We start from the raw sequence: 26,748 nt of genomic DNA, 5'->3' as shown, positions 1-26,748 counted from the left end.
CAACTGACTACCTGGCAAAGATCTCTGCACTACTCAGTGACTCCAACACTTATGAAACTCTGAAAAGAGATCCTAACAGCGGTTACAAAAATAATGTTATAGAGTGTCTACAGCAACTACAAAAAGAAGGGGTCATTGACAAATCACAATATTACAGGCTCTATTCCCAGGACTCAACTTATATGGACTCCAAAAAATCCACAAAGAAGGGGCCCATTGTCAGCAGCATAAACTCAGTCACTTACAACATTGCCAAGCACGTAGTCAATATCTTGGCTCCACTGGTGGGCAACACCCCACACCACATCCAAAACTTCATAGACTTTGTGAACAAAGTCTGAGACTTAAAAATGGATCAAGATGAAACCATGGTATCCTACGACGTGACTTCCTTGTTCACCTGTATTCCAACCATGGAGGCTTTGATCATAGTAAGAGAGCGGCTCACACAGGTCAAGTCCTTACATAACCCAACAAATCTCAAACCAGACCACATTTGCCAACTGTTGGATTTGTGCCTGAACACCACATATTTCCAGTTTAATAGCACTTTTTTACAGGAGTAACCCTGAGCCACTGGTTCAGATATGTGGATGACACATGGGTTAAAATCAAATCCAAAGAGGTGCAAACTTTTAACGAACATATAAACTCAGTGGACAGAAACATCAAGTTCACCAGAGCAGAAGTCAAGGACAATAGTTTGCCTTTCTTAGACTGTGATGTCCATATGGAGAATGACAGGAGCCTCCACACTGGTATATACAGAAAACCCACTCACACAGATCAATATCTACTGTTTGACTCCCACCACCCTCTGGAACACAAGCTTGAGGCTACCCCAGCTGGACCTTTGTGAAAACGGCAGCTGCTTCCAGAACGAAAACCAAAGTGGTTGAAAAAGAAAAAGAAGACAAGAGAATGAACATATTCATTCTGTATGTGGCTGGGGTATCAGGATAACTCAGGAGGATCTTCAACAAACACTGCATCCCTGTGTATTTCAAACCCAGTAACACACTCAGACAGAGACTAGTAAATCCCAAGGACAGAACACCAGACGCCCACAAAAGCAATCTGGTTCATGCTGTCCAATGCAACGAGATATGCGACACCACTTATCTCCAATTTACAATGCGGCCTTTTCCTCCCTTCCCAGGAGATTCAGCAATCTAACCTCAAAAAACAACTGTTCACAAATGGCCTCCTTTGACTCCAACGACTGTCGTTAAGACTCAATAGAGCACTAACGAAGTTGAAACCTACTTCCCACCAACGACTTTCACTCTAACGACGGTCGTTGGCCATTGGAGCACAAAGGTTTCCAGTGACATCGGTCCGTCAGAGGTTAAATACCTGGATCTCCACACCAGTTAGTTGGACCAGTCCCAGCCTGGTCAGTAGCGTACACGGACAGATGCAGCCTCTTGGATGAGAGGTGAAACGTCTTCCTAGGCAAATATCCCAGTCCAGTTGCTTGTGACTGAAATTGCTTTGGGGATAACGATGACCTGGACAAATGAGAATATTCACAGGCTGATATCAATATACTGTGTGTGTTAATCCACTGGATTTTTGTTACTGCATGAGGGGGTTTCCAGAGTCAGGTTAACATCTTTTTGGCTGCAGTGATGCCTGTTAAAAGAATACATGTATTAATACCTGATAATTTTATAACAATAATACATTTTATCTTTAAAGCATTTTTTCATTATTACGTAAGGTACAAGGTTAAAACTAAGATCAGGAATAGACACAGTAAAGAGAAAGCTTTTTTAGAAAGAAAGGTTTTCAGGCCCTTCTTAAAAGAGTCAGTGGTTTGTGGAGCCCTCAGGTGGTCTGGGAGAGAATTTCACAGGCGAGGAGCAGCTGATCAGAAGGCCCGGTCCCCCTTGGTGCAGAGCTTGGTCCTGGAGGGCTGAAGGACGATTTTGTTCCAAGAGCGGAGGCTAGTGTGAAGGTTTGTGGTGTGAGTAACTTTCAGAGGTAGGGAGGGGCATTTCGTAGGCCCTTGCTAGGTGTCCGGATGAGGAGTGCGTTGCAGTAGTCCAGCCCTGAGAAACCAAAGGCGTGGAGCAGTTTTGTTGCATCTGACAGACTGAGTGTGGGACAGACTTTGGCAATGTTCCTGAGGTGATTCCTGTTTCTGAAGTTAATTTGGCGTTTCGGCTTGGTGTAGTGGGACAGTTTTAGCTCCAGTGTAATTATTTTATGATCCGACACTCTCATATCATACACCGAGAGATTTGTGATGGGGGCAGAGTCCGTAATGACCAGGTCAAGTGTGTGACCTCTGTTGTGTGTGGGGACGTCAACATGCTGTTTGAGGTTGACACAGTCCAGTAAGTGTAGAAATTCACCTGCAGGGTGGAAGGAGGGGGTTTCAACATGAATGGTCATATCACAGAGGATGATGATATTGGAAGACGTAGTACAGTGTGAGGTGAGGAGGTAATTTATCTCTGAGATGAAAGCTGGGTTTGGTTTGGGTGTAAATGAGAATAACAGTCACAGGGAAAGGGGGGTTGAATTTGAATGCAAGGCATTCGAAGGAGGATGGTTTAGGCAGAGACATGGGGAGTCTGTTTCAGGTCACTGGGGTGTATAACCGCTAGTCTAACTGTAGCCAGGGGGACAGGCTTCATTTAAAACAAAAACAAGGCCTCAGGCCGATTCCAGGGCTCAGTAAGACACATTAAATCAATATTCTTATATAAGATGTGGTCTTGTATGAGGCAGGATTTGTTTGTGAGAGATTGTGTGTTGAGCAGTTCTATTTTGAGTGTAGATGGAGTGCTAGACTGTAAAGGTCGGAGTAGACTGAAATCCACTCCACGTTTTCTGTCCAGCTTCATGTGTGATATCACGTTTTTTCCGTTACTAGTTCCCATTGCGGCAGCCTCCTGATGACGTGGGAGAGGTGCGACAGTGCGTTCGCCTGACCAGAGGGATGGGATGGAGTGACCGGATTGGGAATAAACAAACTTTCTACGGCAGCTTCTATGGATGTAACGGGGTTGACGTAGAAGTCCGAGTTGTTTAATGGCTGGGATACATGTTGGAGTGGTGAAGTTTCGTAGCTTGAGCAGTTGCAGGTTGGAGTATTTTAATCTCATGCCAGTGAGGTGCCCGGTCAGGATGGGTGATGGGTCAGGGAAGGATGGGCAAGAGTGGAGGACGTACAATCCGTACAGAAAGGGAAAAATGCTACAAAGTATATCAGACGATATAAAAATGTTGCAAAGTATGTTGCTACAGTGAAGACAAAATGACAAACGTGCAGAGAGGAGAAGCGGCAACAGACAGTGCCAGCGTCCTCTCCCTCTGCTCTCTCTCCTCTTTTAATGAGGTTGTGTAATTCAGGAGCATCAGAGCAGGTGAGAATTGCACAGTTACACCCAGTACTCCATATAGAATAGCAAAAACCTCACCCCAAAAAATCCTTGCATGCCCAATACATACGCATGAAGGAACCAGCAAGACTTTCTGTGCACAATGTGCAGTTTGGGGATGACAGTCGTTTTCATGAGAAGCTTTTCCTGGAGTTAGATATGTCCTATGAAAGTAGTTGAAATTAATCAGTTGGTGATCAGGGTTGCTCAAGGTACATGTCTTGAAGGTCACAGTTTGGCAGATTGTATGTAATAATCAATATACAGATGGAGGACAAATGGCCAGAAGAACCAGGAGCTTCAGTGCTCTGTGGCATTTATATTGCCTAAACAAAAAACTCTGTGCAAAATAGGTCTAATAAAGTCTGTGTGAACTGTACTATTTCCATTTTGAAGCATGGCCGATGGTTCAAACTTATGGATGATAAAGCATAGACATGACATCAACTTCCGTCATCTATCGGCACCACTCATGTTTTGTAATTGTAACAAATGATAAAGCAATCCTTGGTCAGAGTGTGCATCAGAAATCATTGAAAGAGGAGGAGAGGACAGTGTGTGCAAGTGCATTGTCAGTAGCATTATGCTACTTCAGTGTATTCTGCACCATTCAGTTCTGCATTTTGATTAGGTTGGTGTGTCATTTTTGAGCTGCATTGTGTGATTTTGGTTCTATATTTCTGACAGAATTTGAATACAAGCTGTTTTAATTCACCAAATCTACAATCACCTGAGCAAAGTACTAATCTTATCGAAGGGCACTGTTTAGGAATGACAGCAAAGAATTCAGCATGTTTCTTTTACCATTTTTAAACCTTTTTTTATTTATTTTTTTTACACAAAGTGTGTAGGGTCTCTTTACTGGAGAGTGTGTGTAACTCTACTGGAGGGATGAATAGCCTTGTCGTACTTGGTCTTTGAATGATAGTAGTGATTCAATTCAATTTTATGTAGAAAAGGTATCTCAGGACACTTAGTAGGCATAGAACACACTCTTGACTTATTTATGATTTACATAGATCCAATAATTCCCCCTTGAGTACAAGGTGGCAACGAAAACCTTCCCTTTAACAGGCAGGAACGAACAGAGCCAGCTCTATGGAGGATGGACATCTGTCTTGACTGGTTGGGGAGGAAGAAAAGGAGAGAGAAATAGAGAAGAGACAGACAGATGGACAGAGAGAGACAAAGAATGTCAGGAACGCACACTGGGGAAACTTGGACCCAAATGCTGACACAAACGCAGAGTCAAGGTTAAGAGATTTAATTAGTGAAATACTATATACAAAGTGCACAGTGCACTAGGGAAAAAGGAGTGGGGCTTAGTGAATCTCCTGAGTCTCCTGAGTGTGCCTAGTGTCGGTGAAGGTTCTCAATTCCAGATGGGGCGTCTCTCCATATAGTAATACTGTCCTTCGGGTAGCGAACAATTAGTGAGGTGGATAGTGAAGGCCACAGGGAATGCACATGCAGGTAAGCGGGCAAGCTAGCAGTAAACTACAGCAAAAGATCACAGGAACAATTAAAAACAATTCACAATGACACTGAGAAAACTTAGCACAACAACGTAGCCTTGGTTCACAGCTCACTACCGCTCTAGCTGATGAAATGATCTGGCAACAAATGAGTCTCAGGCCAGGTTTTCTTATACAGAAGAGGAGATGATTAGAGAAGATGGTATACACCTGGTGCAGTCTGCCAGGAATAGCCAGAAATAAGGGGAAAGAGAAGGGCTGCCATGATGCCATCATGACAAAAACAGACACATGCGATTATGACTTATATATTATGGTAGTTAATATAGTAGAATAGTAAAAACAAGTACAGCTAAGGTGATAGAGAGCACTGTCTAACATGTGGCTCCTGACCTAGGTGATTGTGAAGCATATGATGGCATCCACTTTTGCTTGGTTTTTGGACAGCTGGCTACAGGTTTAAACAAAGTTATATTTATAATTGAAATAATTCAGCAGCAGTGATCAAATTCCTGGAGAGGCGCACCTCTGCTACTCGATATAGGGGAAACACTAGAAAGCATTCTACACTAATTTATTCATACTTTCCCTTTCATTTGACGCCCAACTACGTTAGTGTTTTAGGGCCAAGTATGAAAAAAATCAATTAAAATACGGACCCAGGGGAGGTATGTAATATTTCGAGAAAGAAGTGGTAAATCTTCAAAAAAAAGTAGCAAGTTTATGAGAAAAAAAAGTCGGGAAAATAATGTTTTGTTTGCATGCCATGTACTTTGTCTGCAGCAAACTGAAAAATACCGTTTTGAAGTTTAGGTAGAATGAAGAATGCGTACAAGTTCAATGACGTCATGCATAATAAGTAGCCTCCTTTGGTAGAGACAGGTGCTGGTTTGTTTCCTCCAGCAGCCCCTTTACAAGACTTGGCCAAAATTTGGTGGCAAACTAAGAAAAACAGTAAGAATAGATACAGACAGCGTTTGAACTCGCTGTTTGCAGAGTAGGGCACTGTGTTTGTGCAAAACATTGGCAGTGAATGAGAAACTGCAATTAGACACAGCATAATGAAATATCCCTTTTCTGCATGTTTATGCAGGTGTGTTGATTGGCCGTGATGGGAATAATGGCGTTAAAACATAATGCCGTTACTACTGCTCCCCTTACTGTTACTGCCAAAAACTGCGGCTCGTTACTATAATTATTAACTTATTGATGCTGTTTTTATCCGAACAACTAGATATCTAAGCTGAGCAGCGAAGACTGTTCCTCCTTGATGAGGGGGGACAAGACAACCGCATAAATGATGATGATTGGCTGAGGTAGAGTAACATTTTATGGTAAGCCAATCAGAGGAAGAGTTGGGCAGATCTTGTTAACACAAAATCGAAACTATGCACATAAAACGAGAAAAGTGTCTCTTCTTCCCCATTATTTCGTCTGTCTGACTCTGCTGTTACAGATCAACATACCACACATCTAACCACAGGGTGGAGCTGTCGCAACCAGACTCCCTGTAAAACCTTTGGGAGAAAAAGCCAATACTTTATCTCTCTGTTCAACTGGCATAAAAATGCAGAAAAAGCCATATTAAAATCTGCTCTGTCAACATGCAGTCTCTCATCCACCACCACTATTTTACATAAACCAGCCGTCTCTACCAAAGGTGGCTACTTATCATGCATGACGTCACTGGACCATGTTAACATTCTTGATTCTTTAGTACACAGCATACAGCAGTGCCTGTGCTGAACCATGTAGTTCATTAGGGAGTGTAAAACAAAACGCTAGAGGTGTAAAATAAAAGACTTTGTCAAAAGCTTTTTCCGACTTTTTTTTTTGCATGAATCTGTAGTTTTTTCTAGAAAATTTGCCACTACTTTCTCGAAATATAACCTCCCTTCCCAGAGTTTGTACTTGTTTTTTTCCCTTACTTGGCCCTGATAAGCTGTCGTACCCATCTGTATTACAGTATTTACATTTTTACTTTTGACTTATTTTTTAATTCTGCTGTAAAAATAATGACAGCTATAACAAAAATAACAACAATAACAAAAACAATAATAACAATAATGATAACAATAATAAAAATAAAAACTGTAACAGAGTAGTTACTATTCAAGTAAACTACAAATTATGTTTAATGTGTACAATACTGTTGTTTCAGGGGCATATGACAGGAATCTTTGACAGGCTTAAAGTCATACCGCTCACATTTGAAATGACACTTTTGATTGACAGATACTACTTCCCCCTCATTCGGTAGTATTTACAATAAACCTGTTTAATAGTAGATTTTGGTGGAGTTATAATGAATCATGCTGATGTTAGTGTCAGGTAAGGCAGTCGTCTTCTTTATACAATGCAGGTATTTGAGGGATTTTGTTTCCTTGTCAACATAACTAATGGCAGGCGTGGTATCAATGCAGAGCCAGAAATTTGTAGACAAAAGGATTTAGTAAAAATTGTTTAATAGAGCAATGGAGGAAGGCTTATACTGAGGAAAGCATATTGCACAATGTAAATGTCAATCAATAAGTGTTTGTGTGGATGTGTAGGGATAGAGTTAGTGTACATACTACAACACTGCTTTACCAGTCATCTAAAGACTAAAGCTGAACCTAACAGAAACAGAATGTTTGGTGTTTTTGTTTGATGTATGACATCAATTAATCAATGATCAAAATCCTTTGTGATTATTTTCTGTGGATTGATGAATCCGTCAAATCATTGTTTTTGCATCATCATTTCTGAAACAGACGAATATATTAAAATGAAAAGGATTTTAAAGGTTGAATATAGGGAATGAGCAGAACACCGCCATCTATGTTTCAAGATCGTAATCACAACAACAAAAAATAATTCCAGCAGTCAAGTTGCCAGGTTGATCAGACCCAGCCCAGTTGCTACAGGAGACCAGAGTCTGTTTGAGCCTGTTTGAACCCATCCACTCCAGCAAATCGCACCATAAAAACAAGGATTAGAGGAGTTTGACTGACAGTTAGCGTTAGCCGTTCCAGCTAAGTAAAGATGAAAGTGATGTTAACGATCAAGGAGAAACGTAGCCATTTGGGCATGCGTTCTAATGTCATTGAACTCCTTTCTCTCAGTCCATGGAGTGAATGCTTGGCCTATATTTACTCTGGTTTTTGCCCATCTCCGCTTACTCAGCTGCTGGGACAAATAACGCCCCCTTCACTGAGGCTCCGAAGCAGATGCAGGATTGGCAAACTCCATTTCACCCAGTGCCCCTACAGTAGCTGCACCCAACAACAGACAACCCTGGCAACCAGCAACGCCCAACGCTATTGGCTGCTACAATGGAAACAGAACGGGACAGAAAGCCATTGTCAAACCCATCAAAAAATAAATAAATAAATAAATCAGACTAAATATATTTTTTTATGGAAAAGCAATACGTTCATTCTGTACCCCTTAAAATGCCCTATGGGTGTGCTATTTTTTTTAAGTATAGCTTTTAATAAAGATTCTACATATTAAACCATTAATATGATAGAGTTTTTAGTTGTAGCTATGGTCAGAAAGAGGTGACTGATGAGAGGTGATATTCTGTTCCCCTCCACCGTCATTTCCTTGGACTGTTGAGTTGATCAGTCGGACGGTACCTCTACTGCTTCTCTTGCATTAGAGCCTCAGGGTGCCAACACCTGTTGTAATTATTTGAGTCTCCTCTTCAGAAATAGGACTCCAAATGATCTTCTCCACTTGAAAGGCATGTTTCCATTTGCTCCAAATGAAAAAGGAGGATTCCTGGAGAAAAGGGGTGGGTGGAAAGCTGGAGGCAATACATATACTGTATTCCTGCTACTGCTCTGGATGTGTGTGTGTGTGTGTGTGTGTGTGTGTGTGTGTGTGTGTGTGTGTGTGTGTGAGGGAGGGAGAGAGAGAGAGAGAGAGAGAGAGAGAGAGAGAGAGAGAGAGAGAGAGAGAGAGAGAGAGAGAGAGAGAGAGAGAGAGAGAGAGAGAGAGAGAGAGAGAGAGAAGAATAATCATGTGAGTGGTATTGTATGGTTTGATTCAAATGATGCAAATGATAAAACTGTAGTCTGTCCTGATGTGGCGGTGTGTGTTGGAAGAGACAGATCAAGGCTCTGTGAATGTGTTTTCTGCAGAGCGACAGGTTGATACATGCCCTGAGCTTCTGTCTTTTTAAAAATTTAATTAAGAACTTGGAAATTAGTAACTGCTGAGTTGAAAAAGAAGACAGTTTAGCTTTTGGCAATACACACCCCTTTGTCGTTTCACAATCTGTTTGATTTGGCTCATTTTACTGAACTAGAAAGTAGGTGTGTGTGTTTGACAGGTTCTCATGTTTGACATCCATCCCTTGTCATTTTGGGAAGTTCTGCTACTTCTAGACAACTCACAATACTACATTTGAGGCTGTAAGGAACTTTTATAGTTTATTTCCATTATCACTTGCTTACCAAACATTTACTACAGTGCGCCCAACGAACCCCACTCGCCCAGGGGAAAATCTTGTGTTTTCTGTGTGAAATTCACACCAGTAACAGTGCATTTCTTTCTTTCTTGGCCACACATAGGCTCTGTCATTGGTATACTGTACCTATATGTACCTGTATATGTACTGTACCTTATATACTGTGTAAGGCAATTATTGGTATGCTTCCCTCTTATTTATGTTCTCTCAAAAAAAGTGCTGGGCCTACTCTGTGTTCGCAGTCAGATAATCACTGCGGTCAAGTGAGCCATCATTCGTTTCTCCGTAGTCAAACCAGCTGCCCCGATCTTTGTAGTGTGCCCGTATTGTGATATTTATGGTAAATTCATTGAAACTGCTCAGAGCGAGCTGACATGAAGGCAAACACTTTACTGTCATTCTGTCTCACTCTGCAGTATAAAACTGAAAGGAAGGTAAACACTTTATTGTCATTCTGTCTCACTCTGCATTATAAAACTCTGACATGAAGGTAAACAATTTACTGTCATTCTGTCTCACTCTGCAGTATAAAACTCTGACATGAAGGTAAACACTTTATTGTCATTCTGTCTCACTCTGCAGTATAAAACTGACATGAAGGTAAACACTTTACTGTCATTCTGTCTCACTCTGCAGTATAAAACTTTGACATCAAGGTCAACACTTTACTGTCATTCTGTCTCACTCTGAAGTATAAAACTCTGACCTGCAGAGAGGAGATGGAGTATTAACTTAACACAAACACACCACATCATATAATCAAATTGTGTCACGTCGAAAATGTATTTGTTGTGTCGTCGTCTGGTTTTCAGTTTTCAGGATAAATTGTTCCATATACAGGATAAATATGGAAATAAGATTAATTGCATGATGTTTACAGAACTTTTCACTTTGGAGTTATTGAATAAAACACATTTGGATATACACATGTAAAGTAAAATATTACATTATATTAAAAATGAATTAAAATAAAACTCTGTTTCCAATGACTAATTTTACTTCAGGTGCATTCTAGATGACCTCTGGTGTCTTTTCACAAACTTACATAACTTTTCACTGTGGACTACTAAAAAATAAAAATGAATCTACAATCACTTATTCTGAATGTATGGTGTATTTTTTAATGTTGTATGGCGGTTTACCTTCTATGTTGCATATTATATTATTAGGTGCACAATAAAAATGTGACACTGAATTTAAAACAGCACATTGTTATTTCTGCATCTATTCTCAAATTATTTATAAGTAATACAGTGAAAATGAGTAGAAATGTGAATATTTGGTTGGTATGTTGATTGACCGTGTGTGCCCCTAAAAAGTTAGTCTGGAGCCCTGCATTCATTTCTTATAAAATTTGAAAATGAAAGACATTGAGACAAACTCCTCAACATGTCAATGTTTTTGACTGTTCTTGGTTACAAAAATGGCTCATTTACCTTTAGTTCTAATTGATATGATGTATTGTAAATTCTGTTGCTTATTTTTTTATTCTATATATTTTGACCTTTCTATATGTAAGTATGTGTTGTAACCCTACTGCTGTCTTTCTTGGTCAGGTCTCCCTAGAACATTTCCGCAGGTAGCTTATTTACAGGTTCTTAAAATGAAACAGGAGAACTCGCTCTGACTCTGAGATAAAGTTGAATGACTTCTGAAACTGATCAATATGGTTTTTGCACTGTTTTTCCAGGTTTGGTTCAGCAATAGAAGGGCCAGGTGGCGAAAACAAGCAGGAGCCAATCAGCTAGCAGCTTTCAACCACCTGTTGCCGGGTGGGTTTCCTCCCACAGGGATGCCAACACTTCCCACGTACCAGCTGTCAGAGTCCAGCTACCCAACCAACCCTCTGTCTCAAGGTAGAGAAGATAACACTTTTACACTGTTACTATACAGATGTGTGACAAATTATAGTTTACTTCAACATACAGTGTCTTGGAAAGGTACCATAAGCCTCCACCATACCTTCAGGGCTGCTTATCATAGATTATCCAGGTGTGTATGAATGGCTTGGTAATCCGTCCCCTCAGATTTGAAATCCCCAATTAGATTACCAATCTGTTCATACGGATTGTGAATTGGTTAAATTCAAAAATTAGAAAAAGACAAGCCTAATTTTGACAATTTAACTTGTGACAGGTCCTAAAGAGTATGACTACTGGGTATGACTACTTGTAGTTGTGATCAGGTATGCTTACACATGCCTGGAATGGCGTTTTTTCAGGCAAATGACACGTGTCATGTACGTTACAGGGAGTAACACAGAGAAACGGGACCCAAATGCAGTAACGAGAAAAGGATACGATTTAAACAAGTATTTCATAAACAAAAGACAAACAAGAGTGTCCAGTAAACAGGGGGAAACGGTGTAGGGTCTAGGGAAAGGGTACAAAACAAAAGACGATGAGATGATCACGGGAACACAGGAACGGGTAGCAGATGGGGAATGTAGACAAGGGAAATGGATCTCGGTAGGGAGAAACAAAGAAACAATTAGCAACAAACAAACAAACACGGAGCGAATAAGCAATCAGAAAAACCGGGAGCCAACCAACGAGACACGGTACCACATAAATGAGGAAACGGTCTTGCGCCGAATGTGTCCCACATCCGGATCTTTATACTGCAGGGGAGGTGATTAGTGGAATCAGCTACAGCTGGGCAGAGCCATGCCTAGCAGCTCCAGACATACAAACACAGAGAGAGGAGACACATGCAGGGACAAACAGACAGAGGGAGACAAACACACAAAAGGGAGAAGGGAAGGACTGACAGGACTGGGATCCTGACAAATGGCTCGGCTCCGTTTGACTCAGCCTCTATTTGGTGGTGTAGGTTTTTTTACTACTGGAGCACACAAATGATGTGCTTCTACTTGACTTGAGTCAACTGAGATCTTTACACACGGGGGGATTCTCATGAATACACTACATAGAACGTGAATATAACACTGCGAAAAAGTGTCTTCATTTTTTCTGATCAAGGTTGATTTTTTTTAAAGCTTTCGCACCTCAAATAGACAACCAATTATACGACAACAACACAGAGGTCTGCTGCTAGACTACATACATCCATGGATCAGATGGAAAAATTGTACTCATTAAACCTTACAATAAAAGCTCTAGACTCACAGTACGTAGTAAACTGTTTACCTAGAGGGAACTCAAATTCATTTAGAGCATTTCACTAAAAGGAAACTCAATATGTTACAAGTTCAGTGTTCAGGAGGAGACACTTTTATTTTGTCCTCTGGCCGGAGTCTCTGGAGCTAACCTCCGTCATTTCACTCAGCAGCAGAAACAACACATGGGACTCCTCCACGGGTATTTATTAGTTCTCAAGCAAGAACACACCGTACTAGACTTATTCAACCAACTGAATCGCCTTCACACAGTTGTTGGATCAGGTGTGTTCTTGCTTGGTTGGAATGAAAACCTGCAGCCAAAACTGCCCTTTACTGGATTAGTTTGAGACACCTGACCTACAGCCACTGTATACCCCCCTGGTCCAAAAAACTCATGGTGAGGACATAGAGGGCATGAAACATTGTCTGACGGAGTACCTGAACTTCTGCGCAGACGTGGTTTCCCCTGTCAAGACTGTCCACTGTTACCCTAATAACAAGCCTTGGGTAACGCGGGAAGTGAAGGCTGTCCTCAATGAGAAGAAGGCTGCCTTCAGGAGCAGGGACAGGGAGGCCATGAAGCCAGTACAGCAGGAGGTGAAACACTGTCTGAGGGAAGCTAAGGACACCTACAGGAGAAAGGAGCAGAAGTTGAGGGAGAACAACATGAGGGAGGTCTGGGAAGGTGTGAGGACCATCACAGGTCACAACACAAAGACCAGAGCTACAGGGGGGAGGAGAGGGCCAACGAGCTGAATGACTTCTTCAACAGGTTTAACCAGCCCTTGCCCCCCTCCTGCATCGTTCCGGTTCCCAAGAAGAACAGGCCCAGCGAGCTGAATGACTTCCGACCGGTGGCACTCACTTCACACCTGATGAAGATGTTGGAGCGGCTCTTCCTGAGCCTCCTCAAACCCGGGGTACAACACACCCAGCAAGATGTTGGTGTGGATGATGCCATCCTCTACATGCTGCAAGAGTCCACTCCCATCTGGACAAGGGAATGGATGGATTCCCTTCTTGGACTTCACCAGTGCCTTTAATACCATTCCCATACTTCAGGACAAACTGAACAGGATGAGAGTGGATCCCTATCTGGTGGACTGGGTAAGAGACTACCTCCCTGACAGGCCACAGTACTTCAGGCTGAAGGACACCATGCCTGGAGCCTCTCAGGGAACAGTGCTTGCCCCTCTTCTTTTTACCCTGTACACCACAGGACTTTGCTCTCTGGTTCCACAGCTCAACACTTCCAAGACGAAGGAGCTGGTCATTGATTTTGGGAGGTCCAGACCAAGACCAGTCCTGCTAGAGGGAGCTGAGGTGGAGGCGGTGGAATCCTACAAATACCCTGGGCTGTGGCTGGACAATAAACTGGACTGGACAACACAAACTGGCCCCCTGTACAGGAAGACACAAAGCAGGTTGTACTTCCTGAGGAGACTGCGGTCCTTCAACATCTGCAGCAAACTGCTGTGGATGTTTTACCAGTCTGTGGTCACCAGTGTCCTCTTCTACACTGTGGTGTGTCTGGGGGGCAGCTTATCCAAGAAGAACACCTCCAGACTGGATAAACTGACCGAGCAGGCCGGCTCTGTTGTCTGCATGAAAGTGGACTCGCTGGTGACGGTGGCAGAGAGGAGTACACTGGACAAACTGCTGGACATTATGGACAATGCCAGCCACCCCCTGCACACCTTCATCAGCAACCAGAGGAGCCTGTTCAGTGGAAGGCTGCTCCTGCCCAAGTGTAGGACCAAGAGGCTCAAGAACTCCTATGTCCCTCAGGCCATCATCCTCTACAACTCCTCACTCGGGGGGAGGACGAAATATAGAGGACAGAAGGTAAGGAGTCGGAGCCACTCACTGTGCAATTAATAATCTCCCCTTACATACCTGAACACTTATCTTCTTCTTTTTTCGTGCAATAACTCATCGATACAATATGCAATAATGAATCTTACTGCTCATTTCTGTCAAATACAGTAGTACAAATTTTTCTTATACATTTCCTCTACATTTAACTTATCTGATTTCATTTTCTATGAATTTTATTTTACCTGTATTCTTACCAGTGTCGATTACCCTAAGACTGTAAGGGAAGCTCAGCTTCCCCTAAAATGTCACCAAACAAGAAAAAAAAGGGGTGAAATATGTACTGCTGTGTACATTTCATTGAATAAAAATGCTCTATAAAGCCTTCATCTTTTGTTCAGAATCAGCTACTTATCACAGGTAACAGGTGCAACTTCTTTCCCATTCATCCCCACAGCGCCACAGTGCTTTACACAGTCGGACTCTCAGCTTCTACTGACTTCAATGGGGAAGCGTAGAGAGGGTTGTTCCACTGCAGCTAAACTAGATGGTCATTGAATAAATGATGGACTTTGTGCCGCCCATCGGACGCTCGGCGTCTCTGGGGGTCTATGGGACAGTGGGCTGGCCCGGGCGCTCGGCTTCTGCATGATGATTGGATGAGCTGTCTGAGGCGGAATCCTTTTTTGATTGACAGCTAAATGAGCGAATCAGCGTTCTTGAAGAATAAACATCCAGTGGAGCATTTTCCAAGTTTTTCCATTCCTATGTTCTGAACTGAACTTTGAGACTTTACCAATCCCCAGCGACTTTGTCTTGTTAAAAACGACTAGCGTTGTGTTTGGCGACTCTGTTCTGTGACTCTGCAGTTTCTTTCCCCAACGAGCAGTGGCAGCTGCAGAGCTTCTACCCCTGTCATGATCACTCACACTCACAGGCGGTCACAATTCACAGTAGCCTGGCGCAGCAGCTCCAGCTGGGCCAAGGCCGTTTAAGCAGCCGAGCTCTGCTGCCATTGAGAGGACAGTGTTCAAGTCCCTGGAAAAGACGCCTAGTGGGTACGACAAGGTCACAGATCATTTTCTTGAAAAGGAACAAAGGGTAGAATTTACATAAACAAACACATTTATGATGTAGGCGGGAAAAATTAGCTTCCCCTCCTTGAAAGACCAGCAGCTGCCACTGATTCCTACATCTACTTCATATATATTTAACTCTTACTTTTACTTTCTGTAATTATTTAGCCAAAGGTTTATTGTTTTTTTATACTGTTTTTTTTTAATATAACTCCCTTGTGTTTTTGTAAGCTACTGGAAATTAAATTTCCTTGCGGGAGTCATCCCAAAGGGATCAATAAAGAGAAGTCTAGGTTTAAGTCTAAGTCCATAGATCAAACTTTCTCTTCTAGCTTCCACAACGTTCACTTTAGCTCAAACCACCTAGAAATCCCTTTCTGCCCTCATTGACTGCAATGTTAAAAACAATTCAACCGAACAATGAGAGAGAGATAACTTGTGATTTATCAGTCAATTTTTACTTTTTCCACACAGAAAAATGCCTCCATGTTGACTGAAACCCTCATAGTGCTGAAAGTGAAGACATTTTAACAATACAAGCCATAGTATTTCTGTGAGAAGTTGTTTTCGAAGCAAGCTTTAGTTTGACCTACATTGACTGTACTGCCTTCGCCATGGCAACCGTTGATTGTTCGCAGCTGGGTGATGAAGTCAAAATCTATCTATCTATCTATCTATCTATCTATCTATCTATCTATCTATCTATCTACTCAATTTAATTCAATTCAATTTTATTTATAGTGTCGAATCATAACAAAAGTTATCTCAGGACACTTTACAGAGTAGGTAAAGAACACACTCAATGACTTATTTATGATTTACATAGACCCAACAATTCCTCTGTAGAGTACGGTGGCAACGAAAACCTTCCCTTTAACAGGCAGGAACGTCTGACAGACCCAGCTCTGTGGAGGACGGCCATCTGTCTTGATCTATCTATCTATCCATCCATCTATCTATCCGTCTATCTATCTATCTGTCTATCTATCTATCTATCTATTTATCTGTCCGTCTATCTATCTGTCTATCTATTTATCTGTCTGTCTGTCTGTTGATCTATCAATCTATCTATCTTTCTCTCTGTCCGTCTATCTGTGTGTCTGTCTGTCTATTTATCTATCTATCTAGTAAATTGAACTCACATGCACATTCCGAAGTTAGAACAACAAAGTCAGTCATCATAGTACATTGGCCTCTGATTGTCTCTCAGAGTTGCAATCTTATCGACTCTCACAGAGCTGGCCTCTGATCAGTTCTTATAAAGCTGGCCCCCGATTGGCTATCAAAGAGCTAGCCTCTTATTGGCTCTCATAGAGGTGGCCTCTGATTTGCACTCTTTTGCCTTTTACAGATATTCAGCTTTTGCATATTCTTTTCAAATATTTGTTCCAGGATAGTTTTTATTTTATTGGAGGTTAAAGTTTATGAATAATTAGGGGCGTGGTCTCTTCAGTGACAGCTAGACAAGATGGTGACTCCCATAGGTGAATATGATTGGATCAAGTTGAGAGAACAGACCCTGACGGGCATCCTAGGTCCATTTTTTATACCGTCCATGCATTTAACCCATCCTAAGGAGTCGTTGACTGCTGAAAAATGCCCGGGGAGCAATTAGTGGTTCAGTGTCTCACTCAAGAACTTTCCAACATATAGACAGGAGGAACCAACTATCAAACCACAAACTTTGTGGTTAAAGGACTACCATTCGAGCCACAGCGGCAGGTACAAACAGGAGATACACTAAACTTCAAACCACAGAGATTCAGTCAGAAGCTACAAAAGTACTAAGAGCTGAACACAGACACTTTTAACAACCACAACCCGCTGGTCAGGTCAGGCCCACTTTGTCTTACTCTGGAGAAGGTCCCTCTTGGGCTCACACATTCAGTATGATACAATATGGCCAACTGAAGGAGTGACCAGTATACACTGCAAAGTGATGCAGGCTTACTACATTTTGTAGTTTATTGGCACAAATAAGACACAGGTGGATTAAAATATTAAGACAGCTTATAAACACACGAATGTATGAGCATTAAATAAAAACTTCAGGCTGCCAACAAGGGATCAAGTACTAATCAACAACAGTTAAAGTTACCCATCACATGCAGATGAGCAGCTAGAATAACTGCAATATGCATGAATGTGAATGTATGAATTAGGGATGAGCGATTACAGCATTATCTGCATCTGTATCTGTATCCGTTTACGATATGAATTATCAGTATCTGTATCCTAACCCGGAAGTGAATGGGGTTTAACCCGGAAGTGGGTCGAGTTGTCTTAAAATGGCCAGGGCTTTAACCAGTATGTTATTTTAAGCATGCAATTGATATGGGTTGATCGGAAATTGTTATATTTATTGCTGATTAGAAATTTATTTCCAGCACAGCATCAGCATTGAGATTCAAATCAATGGTTTTAATCATGACAGCAAACTATTTACACAAGTTTACAACAATGAATGAGAGAGAAGAGATGATAGTTTTAAAAAAAACTCAGACGACCGGCAGGGAGAAAGAATGTGTTCTTGTGCAGCCTAATTAATTTCTAGTATTTATACCACTACTACCTTTATTTTTTTAAGGAATACAGCAAGAAATTGTCAGACACTCTCATCTCTAGTATGACTCATACAACAATAATAGCCTGATTTTACACAGGATCCATGATGTTGAAGTTGTAGAAAAATCTCCCTCACCGCCAACATTGCTGCAACAACCTGATCGTGGAGATACATGGTGCACAACTTCAGGAGGATACGTCCTCTTCTGACCCAGAAGGCAGCCAGGCTCTTGTCATCTCACGCCTTGACTACTGTAACTCCGTCCTGGCTGGTCTGCCTGTCTGTGCCTTCTGACCTCTGCAGTTCATCCAGAATGCAGCGGCTCGACTGGTCTTCAACCTTCCAGTTCTCTCACACTACACTGCTCCACTGCTCCTTTTACTGGCTTCCTGTAGCTGCTTACATCTGCTTCAAAAAAACTAGCACTTGCTTATCGTGCTACTAACAAATCAGGCCCAGATCACATCCAGGACATGGTTAAACCGTAAACCCCAGCCAGTCCACTCCGCTCTGCATCTGCCAATTGACTTGGTGCTCCCTCTCTGAGAGGAACTCTCAACTAAGTCCCAACTGTTTGCTGTACTGCTCCCAAATGGTGGAAAGAGCTCCACATCGACATCCGGAATAACATAAAAGTCTACACATCTTCCACCACAGGCTAAAAATGCATCTCTTTCCACTGCTTGGCTAAGCAGATGATGATTAATTTAAATTAAAAAAAATGAAAATGAATAGAAAAAATGCTGCACTTTCGTCCTGTACTTGTGCACTCTGTAGTTTGGCTTTTGGTTCTGGTTTGTACCCTAATTGTTGAATGCATTTATTGGAAGTCGCTTTGGACAAAAAGGTCAGCTAAATGAAAATGTAATGTAATGTCATGTCCCCTGGCACACTGTTCAGCTGAAAGCTATGCTGTCACCTGCTGCTACTGCAGCTGTTCATAGATATATCCAGCATGGGTTTAGTCCTGTTTAGCACATATACTAGTAGTAGAGAAAAAAACTGCAAGCTCCTGATCTATTTTTAAAATTGGGAAATTGAAGAATTACATCTGTAAATAACAGCAGACCTGGCTACAGGACAATTTGAGATGGTGTTTATTTAGGTGCTTAGCTATATGCTGTTGTTTTTTGCCCTTCAGATGGCGGTGGTACCGTTCACCGTCCCCAGCCACTACCTCCATCCACCATGCATCAGAGTGGTCTATCCAGTGCTGATAGCAGCTCTGTCTACGGTCTGACCTCCAACCGCCATGGCTTCTCCAGCTACTCTGACTCCTTTATGAACTCTGCAGCACCGAGCAACCACGTCAACCATGGCAGCAATGGACTTTCCCCACAGGTAAGATCTTGCAGGACTACTTTAACATTTATGCATACGGATGTGTAACATTAACTCAGAGCATCAAATAGATAGTCAGAAGTGTTGGGTTGTAATTTATTACTGTATTCCCAGTCATGTTCTTTTATGCTGACATTTCGATGGGTTGACTTGTTCGTTGTGTAGAGATGGTGTAGAGACTGGTCTGGGATGTGTTAGCTTTGCATATGGGACGGAGATGGGGAGAGGTGGCTAGCCTCCAGAAAGAGAGGAAGAACGCACTTTTTGGTAACTCCAAACTTATCTTAATTACATGTAGGCATGGGAATATATCCAAAAATTAATATCATGATTATCCTTGCCAATATAATAGTAATAGTAATAAAAGTTGATGATTTTTGTAAATTAAAATAAGAGTGCGGTCTATACCTACTCTTTAGAGTGTCCTGAGAAAACTTTTGTTATGATTTGGCTCTGTAAATAAAATTGAATTGAATTGAATTGAATTCTACTTGAGTTGATCTGTTGCTTATGGGTTGTTGCCAAATTATTGTTAATAAAATTGAACTGCAGTCAATTTACCTGTCAAGTCATTCATGCGCAGTGTTAGGCAAGTTACTGAAAATTGGTAAAAATGACAGTTACTAGTAAATTGTCTCAGAAGTAATTAATTAATTGAAAAAAATGTGTTACTTGGGAAAGTAACATCTGCATGACTTTTAAGCTCCATATGTAATTGAATATAGCGCAAAAACAACATTTCAAATGTTGAGACAGAACATTTGAATTGTTTTTGAAAAGGATATCCTTGTTTAGAATTTGATGCCAGCAACAAGTTTAAAACAGTTGGACAGATTCATGTTTACCACTCTGTTGCATCACCTCTTCTTTGAAACAACCCGCTGTAAACAATTGTGAATTGAGAATAGCAATTGCTGTCATTTTGGAAGTAGAATGTTTTCCTAGTCTTGCTTGGCGTAGGATTTCAGCTGCTCAACAGTTCAGGGTCTTCTTTGTTGTATTTTTTATGTGTCATAATGCTCCAAACATTTTCAATGTCAGGACTGCAGGCAGGTCAGTTTAGAACCTGGACTATTTTAGTTTGGAGCCGTGCTGTTGGAACCCGTGCAGAATGTGGTTTGGCATTGTCTTGATGAAATAAACAAGGCCTTCTCTGAAAAAGACATTGTCTACTTGGCAGCATTTGTTGCTCCAAAACCTGAATACCTGTATATATTACATTCTTGTACTGTACTTTTTCTTTTTTTTTTGGTTGTTTACATTGTTAGACCTGAGCTTTGTCCAAATCCTTTGATTATACAGAGATTTATGCACATTTGACAACGTGCTGTAAAATATTTCTAATATTCAAATTGACACTGTGTCAGAGTTTAGTATAATCACATATATGGTATGTTTGTTGCAGGGCTGACATCTATTAAGGTTACATGTAATACGGTTTGCAAAGGGGAGGCGAAACAAGGCACAATATCATAGTTGTCACACAGATTGGGTTCAGATTAACCTATTATTTGAAGGAAAGGGATAAGGAGGAAAAAAAGCACTTAACTTGAAATGGAATCCATTACTCCTGTCACAGTCACCAGACAACACTATGTAAACACCGTATCCCACGTAAAATCGGAGTTCTCATACCCTGGTTAGCAGACCTAGATATCTCCTTCAGTACAGCATTTCCAGATTACTGTCGGGTTTCTTGTCTGCACATGCTCCGTTGGTATTAACTCCCCCCTCCCCACTCCGCAGCAGTGGCTTTTGACCCGGAAATAGAATAAACTAGGAAGCAACAGCACCGAAACCAATGTGAAAAAAAACAACAATAATAGAGCATTCCTTTTAAACCGAGGGAGGACTTTGCCATGGAAAGTAACATCACTACCAAGAAGAGCCGTTTCTGTCGTAATTCTGTCCAAAAGTCGTCCATTTTCCCCCTGCTTGTGATTTTGACAAAGGTGAACCGGAAAGAAAGCCGTATTCTGACCAGCTGTATGTTGGCGGAGCACCACCTACTGTACCGGAGGAAGAGTTACTCCATCATTTTCCCAATCAACCCCCTTTCATGTATATATGGGGAACTTCAATAATCCCATTTTTCCCTCAACCGGGGTAAGGCCATTTTCGGGATACTGTTGTGTATGTAAACACGTTCACTGAATGCGTTTACATGCACACCAGAAACACACGCAGATGCACAGTAATAGTTTAATCAGTTGAAGGACTTAAAAGTTATTTTCTTAGTAGAGGCTGGCTCATTCATCTTTGTGTAATATTAAATAAACAGTCATATGGTAAACACAAACATTTATTGACAAATTAATCAATGCAACAAACAAAACACACAATAAACTAACTAAAGCTAACAACAAATGTGTGTGTGTGTGTGTGTGTGTGTGTGTGTGTGTGTGTGTGTGTGTGTGTGTGTGTGTGTGTGTGTGTGTGTGTGTGTGTGTGTGTGTGTGTGTGTGTGTGTGTGTGTGTGAATGAGACAAAGAGAGAGGGAGGAAGGGTGTGGGCTTGGACCCCTGCAGAAAAGGTGTGAAGATCTCAGGAGTTCTTATTCAGATTATACCAAAGTCACAGTTCTATGCTTAGCCGTTCATACAGTCTTATAACATGTAGTTATGCCCAGTTGGTGATTAGTTACCAGTCCATGAGATGGGAGATGTCATGGTTTTGGTTTTTAGACAAAAGAGGACTCAGATCGCTCTTGGTTCTGCTCAGTTGAGTTGGTAACCGGTTAGTTAACCTGGCTGGTGATCCTACTCCATACAGGCCATGTTGAGGGCCTAGGGACAGCGGGCAGCTGGTCGGTGGATCCAGCAGGACAGCGTCGAGTTGAGTGTGGAGATTCGAAGAAAGAGTCCAAGGAAGAGACCAAGAGAAAAAGAGAGCAGGAAGTGTCCTACAGTTTTATAGACGCTGATGATGTCATCACCAAAGGTCAGGTCAGCCAATGGACTGACAGTTTGAGGTTTGTTGTGGGGGGAAGGTTGCATGGCAGGCCTTTGTCTGTGACCATGCCCTCAGAGACAAAGGCTGCCCTTTGTTTGATCAGGCTGAGGCCTTCTCATAATCAAACTGAAAGTTCACGTTAATCCAGAAATGAACAATCATCTTTGGGATGCCGGTTGCACCTACACACAGCAGTATGTTATTATCTCTGTCAGAGGAACATAACATTATAAACATCTTCCTTGTTATACATTTAATGTATTTTAATTCAATTAACAGTGTGGTATAATATGACATCAATGTACAGATGGCAAATTAAACAAACACACACACAATAACCCATGAAAGTCTATATATTATTATGTGAAGCACTAGACCTACTAATATAGAAATGGAGGCATACACTAGCCCATAGCCGATTGAGTGATCATATTCACACAAATTTTACACCCATGTTGAAGTATATATTTTCTCTGTCACAGAAGTTCTCCATTCACACAAAATCCGTCAGTATAGCAGCTTTCCTCAGGGTTAGAGGAAGTGTAGAAGGGTTTATTTTTGTGCAGAACATAACTACTGTGAGACCTGAAGAATAAAGTTTATTTCTCTGATTCTTGGCTTTGTTCTTACGAGCGCTGCTCCCTCTCTCCGTTAATGCTCTTGCTCCAATAAGTTAATTTTTAAGAACCCACTCACTGTTGACTTGGAATGGCATTGAAATGGATTTTGCTTCTTCCCCTTCAAGAGCCTGTGAATGTTCTTATTTGTCTAGTTCATTGTTATCCCCTAAGCAATTTTATTCAAAAGCAACTGGACTTGGTTATTTGTTTAGGAAGACGTTTCACCTCTTATCCAAGAAGCTTCATCAGTTTGTGTGCGCAACTGACCAGGCTGGGACTGGTCGAACTAAATGGTGTGGCGATCCAGGTATTTAACCTTTCACAAGGCCGATGATGTCACTGGAACCCTTTGTGCTCCAAGTGCAAACGACCGTCATTAGAGTGGCCATTTGTGAACAGTTGTGCTTTAAAGTTAGATTGTTGAATCTCCTGGAAAGGGATGAAAGGGCAGCATTTTAAATTGGAGATAAGTGGTGTCTCAGACCTCCTCCTCTGTTTAGTGATGGTTTCTCTACTTTTGCATAGATGGCTTCTTTTACTCGTCCTTCAAACCATCTGTCCTCTTTGTCCAGGATGTGGGCATTGTTGTCATCACAGGAGTGGGCTTTCTCCTTGAGATGTAAGTGGACAGCAGAGTCCAGGCCTGGGGACTTAGCTCTCCTGTGTTGGGCCATGCATTTATGCAGTGGTTGTTTTGTTTTTCCATTGTATAGATCTTTGCATTCCTTGTTGCATTGGACAGCATAAACCTTTTGTGGATGTGTGGTGTCTTTGGGATGTACTAGTTTCTTTTTGAGTGTGTTACTGGGTTTGAAATACACAGGGATGCAGTGTTTGTTGAAGATCCTCCTGAGTTTCTCTGATACCCCAGACACATATGGGATGACTACTGTATGTTGTTGATTAGATTTTGAAAGAGGAGTAAAATATCTATGTATATCTATAGAGCACTAACAAAGTTGAAACCAACTTCCCTCCAACGACTGTGACTCCAACGACTGTCGTTGGCACTTGATGCACAAAGGTTCCAGTGACATCATCGGCATTGTGCACGCCCTCGCTCAAGGTTAAATAACTGGATCTCCACACTAGATAGTTAGACCAGTCCCAGCCTGGTCAGATGCGTACATGAACTGAGGAAGCCTCTTAGATGAGAGGTGAAATGTCTTCCAAGACAAACAACCAAGTCCAGTTGCTTTTGACTTAAATTCCTTTGGGGACACTCTTTTAATAGACTCTGGGTTCTCTAACTACGTTGTTGGCGCTTTGTTTTCTGTGTAAGGACTCTTCTAATGCTACTGCAGAGGTTTGATGTTATTTTGAGCAGTATTAGTGGTTAAGAAGCCGTTTGAATGCCTTCACCGTGCTGCCCCGAGGTAATCCGTATTAGCTGCATTACATTACATTAATTACTGGTAGCAACGGTTAGTGACTCTCCAGGATATCTCCGTTAATAGTTCGTAGATGAAAAAAATTGTCTCGATGCCTTATTTGACGAGTGTATTTACCGAAGAAAAGCCTGGGATGATTTTACGCTGGAATTTCACTTTAACATGCACTCTTTTAGACTGAGAAATGCAGAGAAATTAAAGCATTCAAAATACACATTTAGGTGGTTATTTTACTACACGTCTATTTGTGTCTGTAGATTTATCCTTAATTAACCAAGAGTTAGCATTAGATAATGCCTCATTTGCATATTTAAACATAACATTTCAGAAAACTTGTAATACAAGTATTTTTCTTAATGTAAGTAATCAACTGAGGATGTTGCATGGTGATATCTAGTTAATAAAGTTGACCTATCCACTTGTCTCCCTGTGGGCGAAATTTAACTGGTGAGAAGAAATAAACTGTAGACAAAGATATTCATTTAAGGGTTATTTTACAAAAGGTTTTTAAAGCCAATACAGAGTCACACTGGATCACATCAGTGTGCAAACTGACTGACCCCAAACAGATGAAATCATGGAGTATTTATAAGGCAACTCATTCGTCGATCAGACTCGCACATGATTTGTCTAGACACAGCAAATTATGCTTGTAAGAACAGGAAATGGAACAGTTGAAAAGTTCAACTGAGCTGGTTAGGGCCAGGTCGGAGGTTTCACATAACGAATCATAGCCAAGTGGAAAGTATCTCAAACTATGATTAACACAAAAGATGAGAATACATAGTTATAGATGGAAAGTAGTGATAGGCCGATACATCTGCCGATATTTGCGTTTTTTACATGTATTGGGCCGCCTGCTGCGTTTGCCGATAGTTTTTTTCCTGGCATTTTTTAGAAACAGGCGTCCACAGGAAGCTCCGTGTTGCTGGAGACACCTTTTTTAAGTCAAATAAAGGTTCCTATTTTTAAGAGACTCGTAAAATTTGTCATCATCATTGTGTAATTTTTATGATGTAAATTAAAGGAAGCAAAAGTGGTATTGGCTCCAAATATCAACTCAAGAAAAACAGCAGTCCGTATCGGTCATTGGATAAGGCTGATGAAAAAAAATTGGTTTCGGCATCGGCCCTAAAAAATCGTAATCGGTTGATTCCCTAATGGAAAGTACTTCAAATGATCAACACTTAAAATATGCATAAATGGCACCTTTCTAGTCTCCTGACTACTCAAGGCGCTTTCACACTACTTGTCACATTCACCCATTCACACAGATATTTACACAGATGGCAGTGGACATCTAACCTGACTATCACCAGATTAATTTCATTCCTCCTTGCTTCACTCGTCAATCTGGGATCTCTCCATAGGAAAGTAATTTCAGGTGGTTGGGCCTTATCAAAAATCCTTGCATATGATTGGATAAACCACTTGTCTGTCATCTTTATTGACATGCTACTTTAACCACTCACATCGAAACCAACCCATGACGCTGATGAGAGCGACGCAGGGAAAAGCCAAACCCGGACTATGACTATGTCCCATCTATAAAACCCCATTCGGTGGCCCTGATTGGCTCAACCACCTGAAATCACTTTCCTATGGATCAATCCCAGATGGATAAGTGGAGCTAGGCGGAGTCAAGGAGGAACGACAGTCATCTGGCGATAGTCAGGTTAGTGGACATCTACATACCATCTAATCTCATCTAACCAATCACACCATATTCACACACCCATGAGCAGCGCGGGCAGCAATTCGGGGTTCAATGTCTTGCCCAAGTACACTTGGGACCGGAGAAGCCGGGGATCGAATCGCCGATCTCTCGAATGGAAGACGACCCGCTCTACCTCTGAGCCAAAGCCGCATCATAGGACTTTGTTTTGAAATGCTTTAAGATTATCAGTTTAGCTGCTAAGTTCATCATTATGGGCATTAGATAACTGTCCCTGAGCACAATCTAAGGCTTTACAGAATAATTAAAAGCCGATGTTCTTGTCTGCTGATAGGGTGGTTTTTTCATGCAAGGATAATATTTGACTCCAGTGCCATCAATCTTCACTTAAATTGCTAGATGTTAGCACAGCTTATCAGTCTCAAAGTCTCATTCACAAAGAGTTGTCAAAAGAAATTCTGTGTCAATGTGTGTCTGTGTCCATACTAAGAAGGAGGAGGGAGGGATTCCCCATGTTATCCTGTCTTAGTTTCTTGAACAGTAACTATTCAAAATGAGAGTTGGTGTGCTCAGGAAGGATTGTCCTCTGTGGCAGGATAGACGACTGACTCATAGCAGTACACATAACTGGCTGAAGACAATGTGATTAGTCACAAACCACTGTACAAACACTGGGAATTACAGAACACCCAGATAAATCAAGATCCTTAAAGGCAGACAGCAGAACAGGCAGAATATAAGACCTGGAAAATCAAATCCAATACCACATTTATCTGCAATGTGTCTATATATTAGGGCTGCCAATCATTTAAAATATTTAATCACAATTAATTGCATGGTTGTCCATAGTTAAAGGTTGAATATGTAG

The 26,748-nt window shown here is 41.4% G+C and overlaps 1 protein-coding gene across 4 annotated transcripts in view; it reads left to right on the top strand.

Annotated features, from left to right (window-relative positions):
* The window catches only part of LOC310952306 (paired box protein Pax-7-like), a 109,674-nt gene that overhangs the window by 55,579 nt on the left and 27,347 nt on the right, over positions 1-26,748 (top strand). For all 4 annotated transcript variants that reach the window (XM_083920882.1, XM_083920880.1, XM_083920881.1 and 1 more), the window contains exons 6-7: positions 11,014-11,179; positions 19,043-19,242. In XM_083920882.1, coding sequence (XP_083777008.1) covers positions 11,014-11,179; positions 19,043-19,242 — 366 coding nt within the window. The remainder of the gene's footprint in view (positions 1-11,013; positions 11,180-19,042; positions 19,243-26,748) is intronic.

Source organism: Echiichthys vipera (genome assembly GCF_963691815.1).
Source record: "Echiichthys vipera genome assembly, chromosome: 9".
NCBI classification, from domain to species: domain Eukaryota; kingdom Metazoa; phylum Chordata; class Actinopteri; order Perciformes; family Trachinidae; genus Echiichthys; species Echiichthys vipera.
This window is presented reverse-complemented; position numbering and strand designations above follow the sequence as displayed.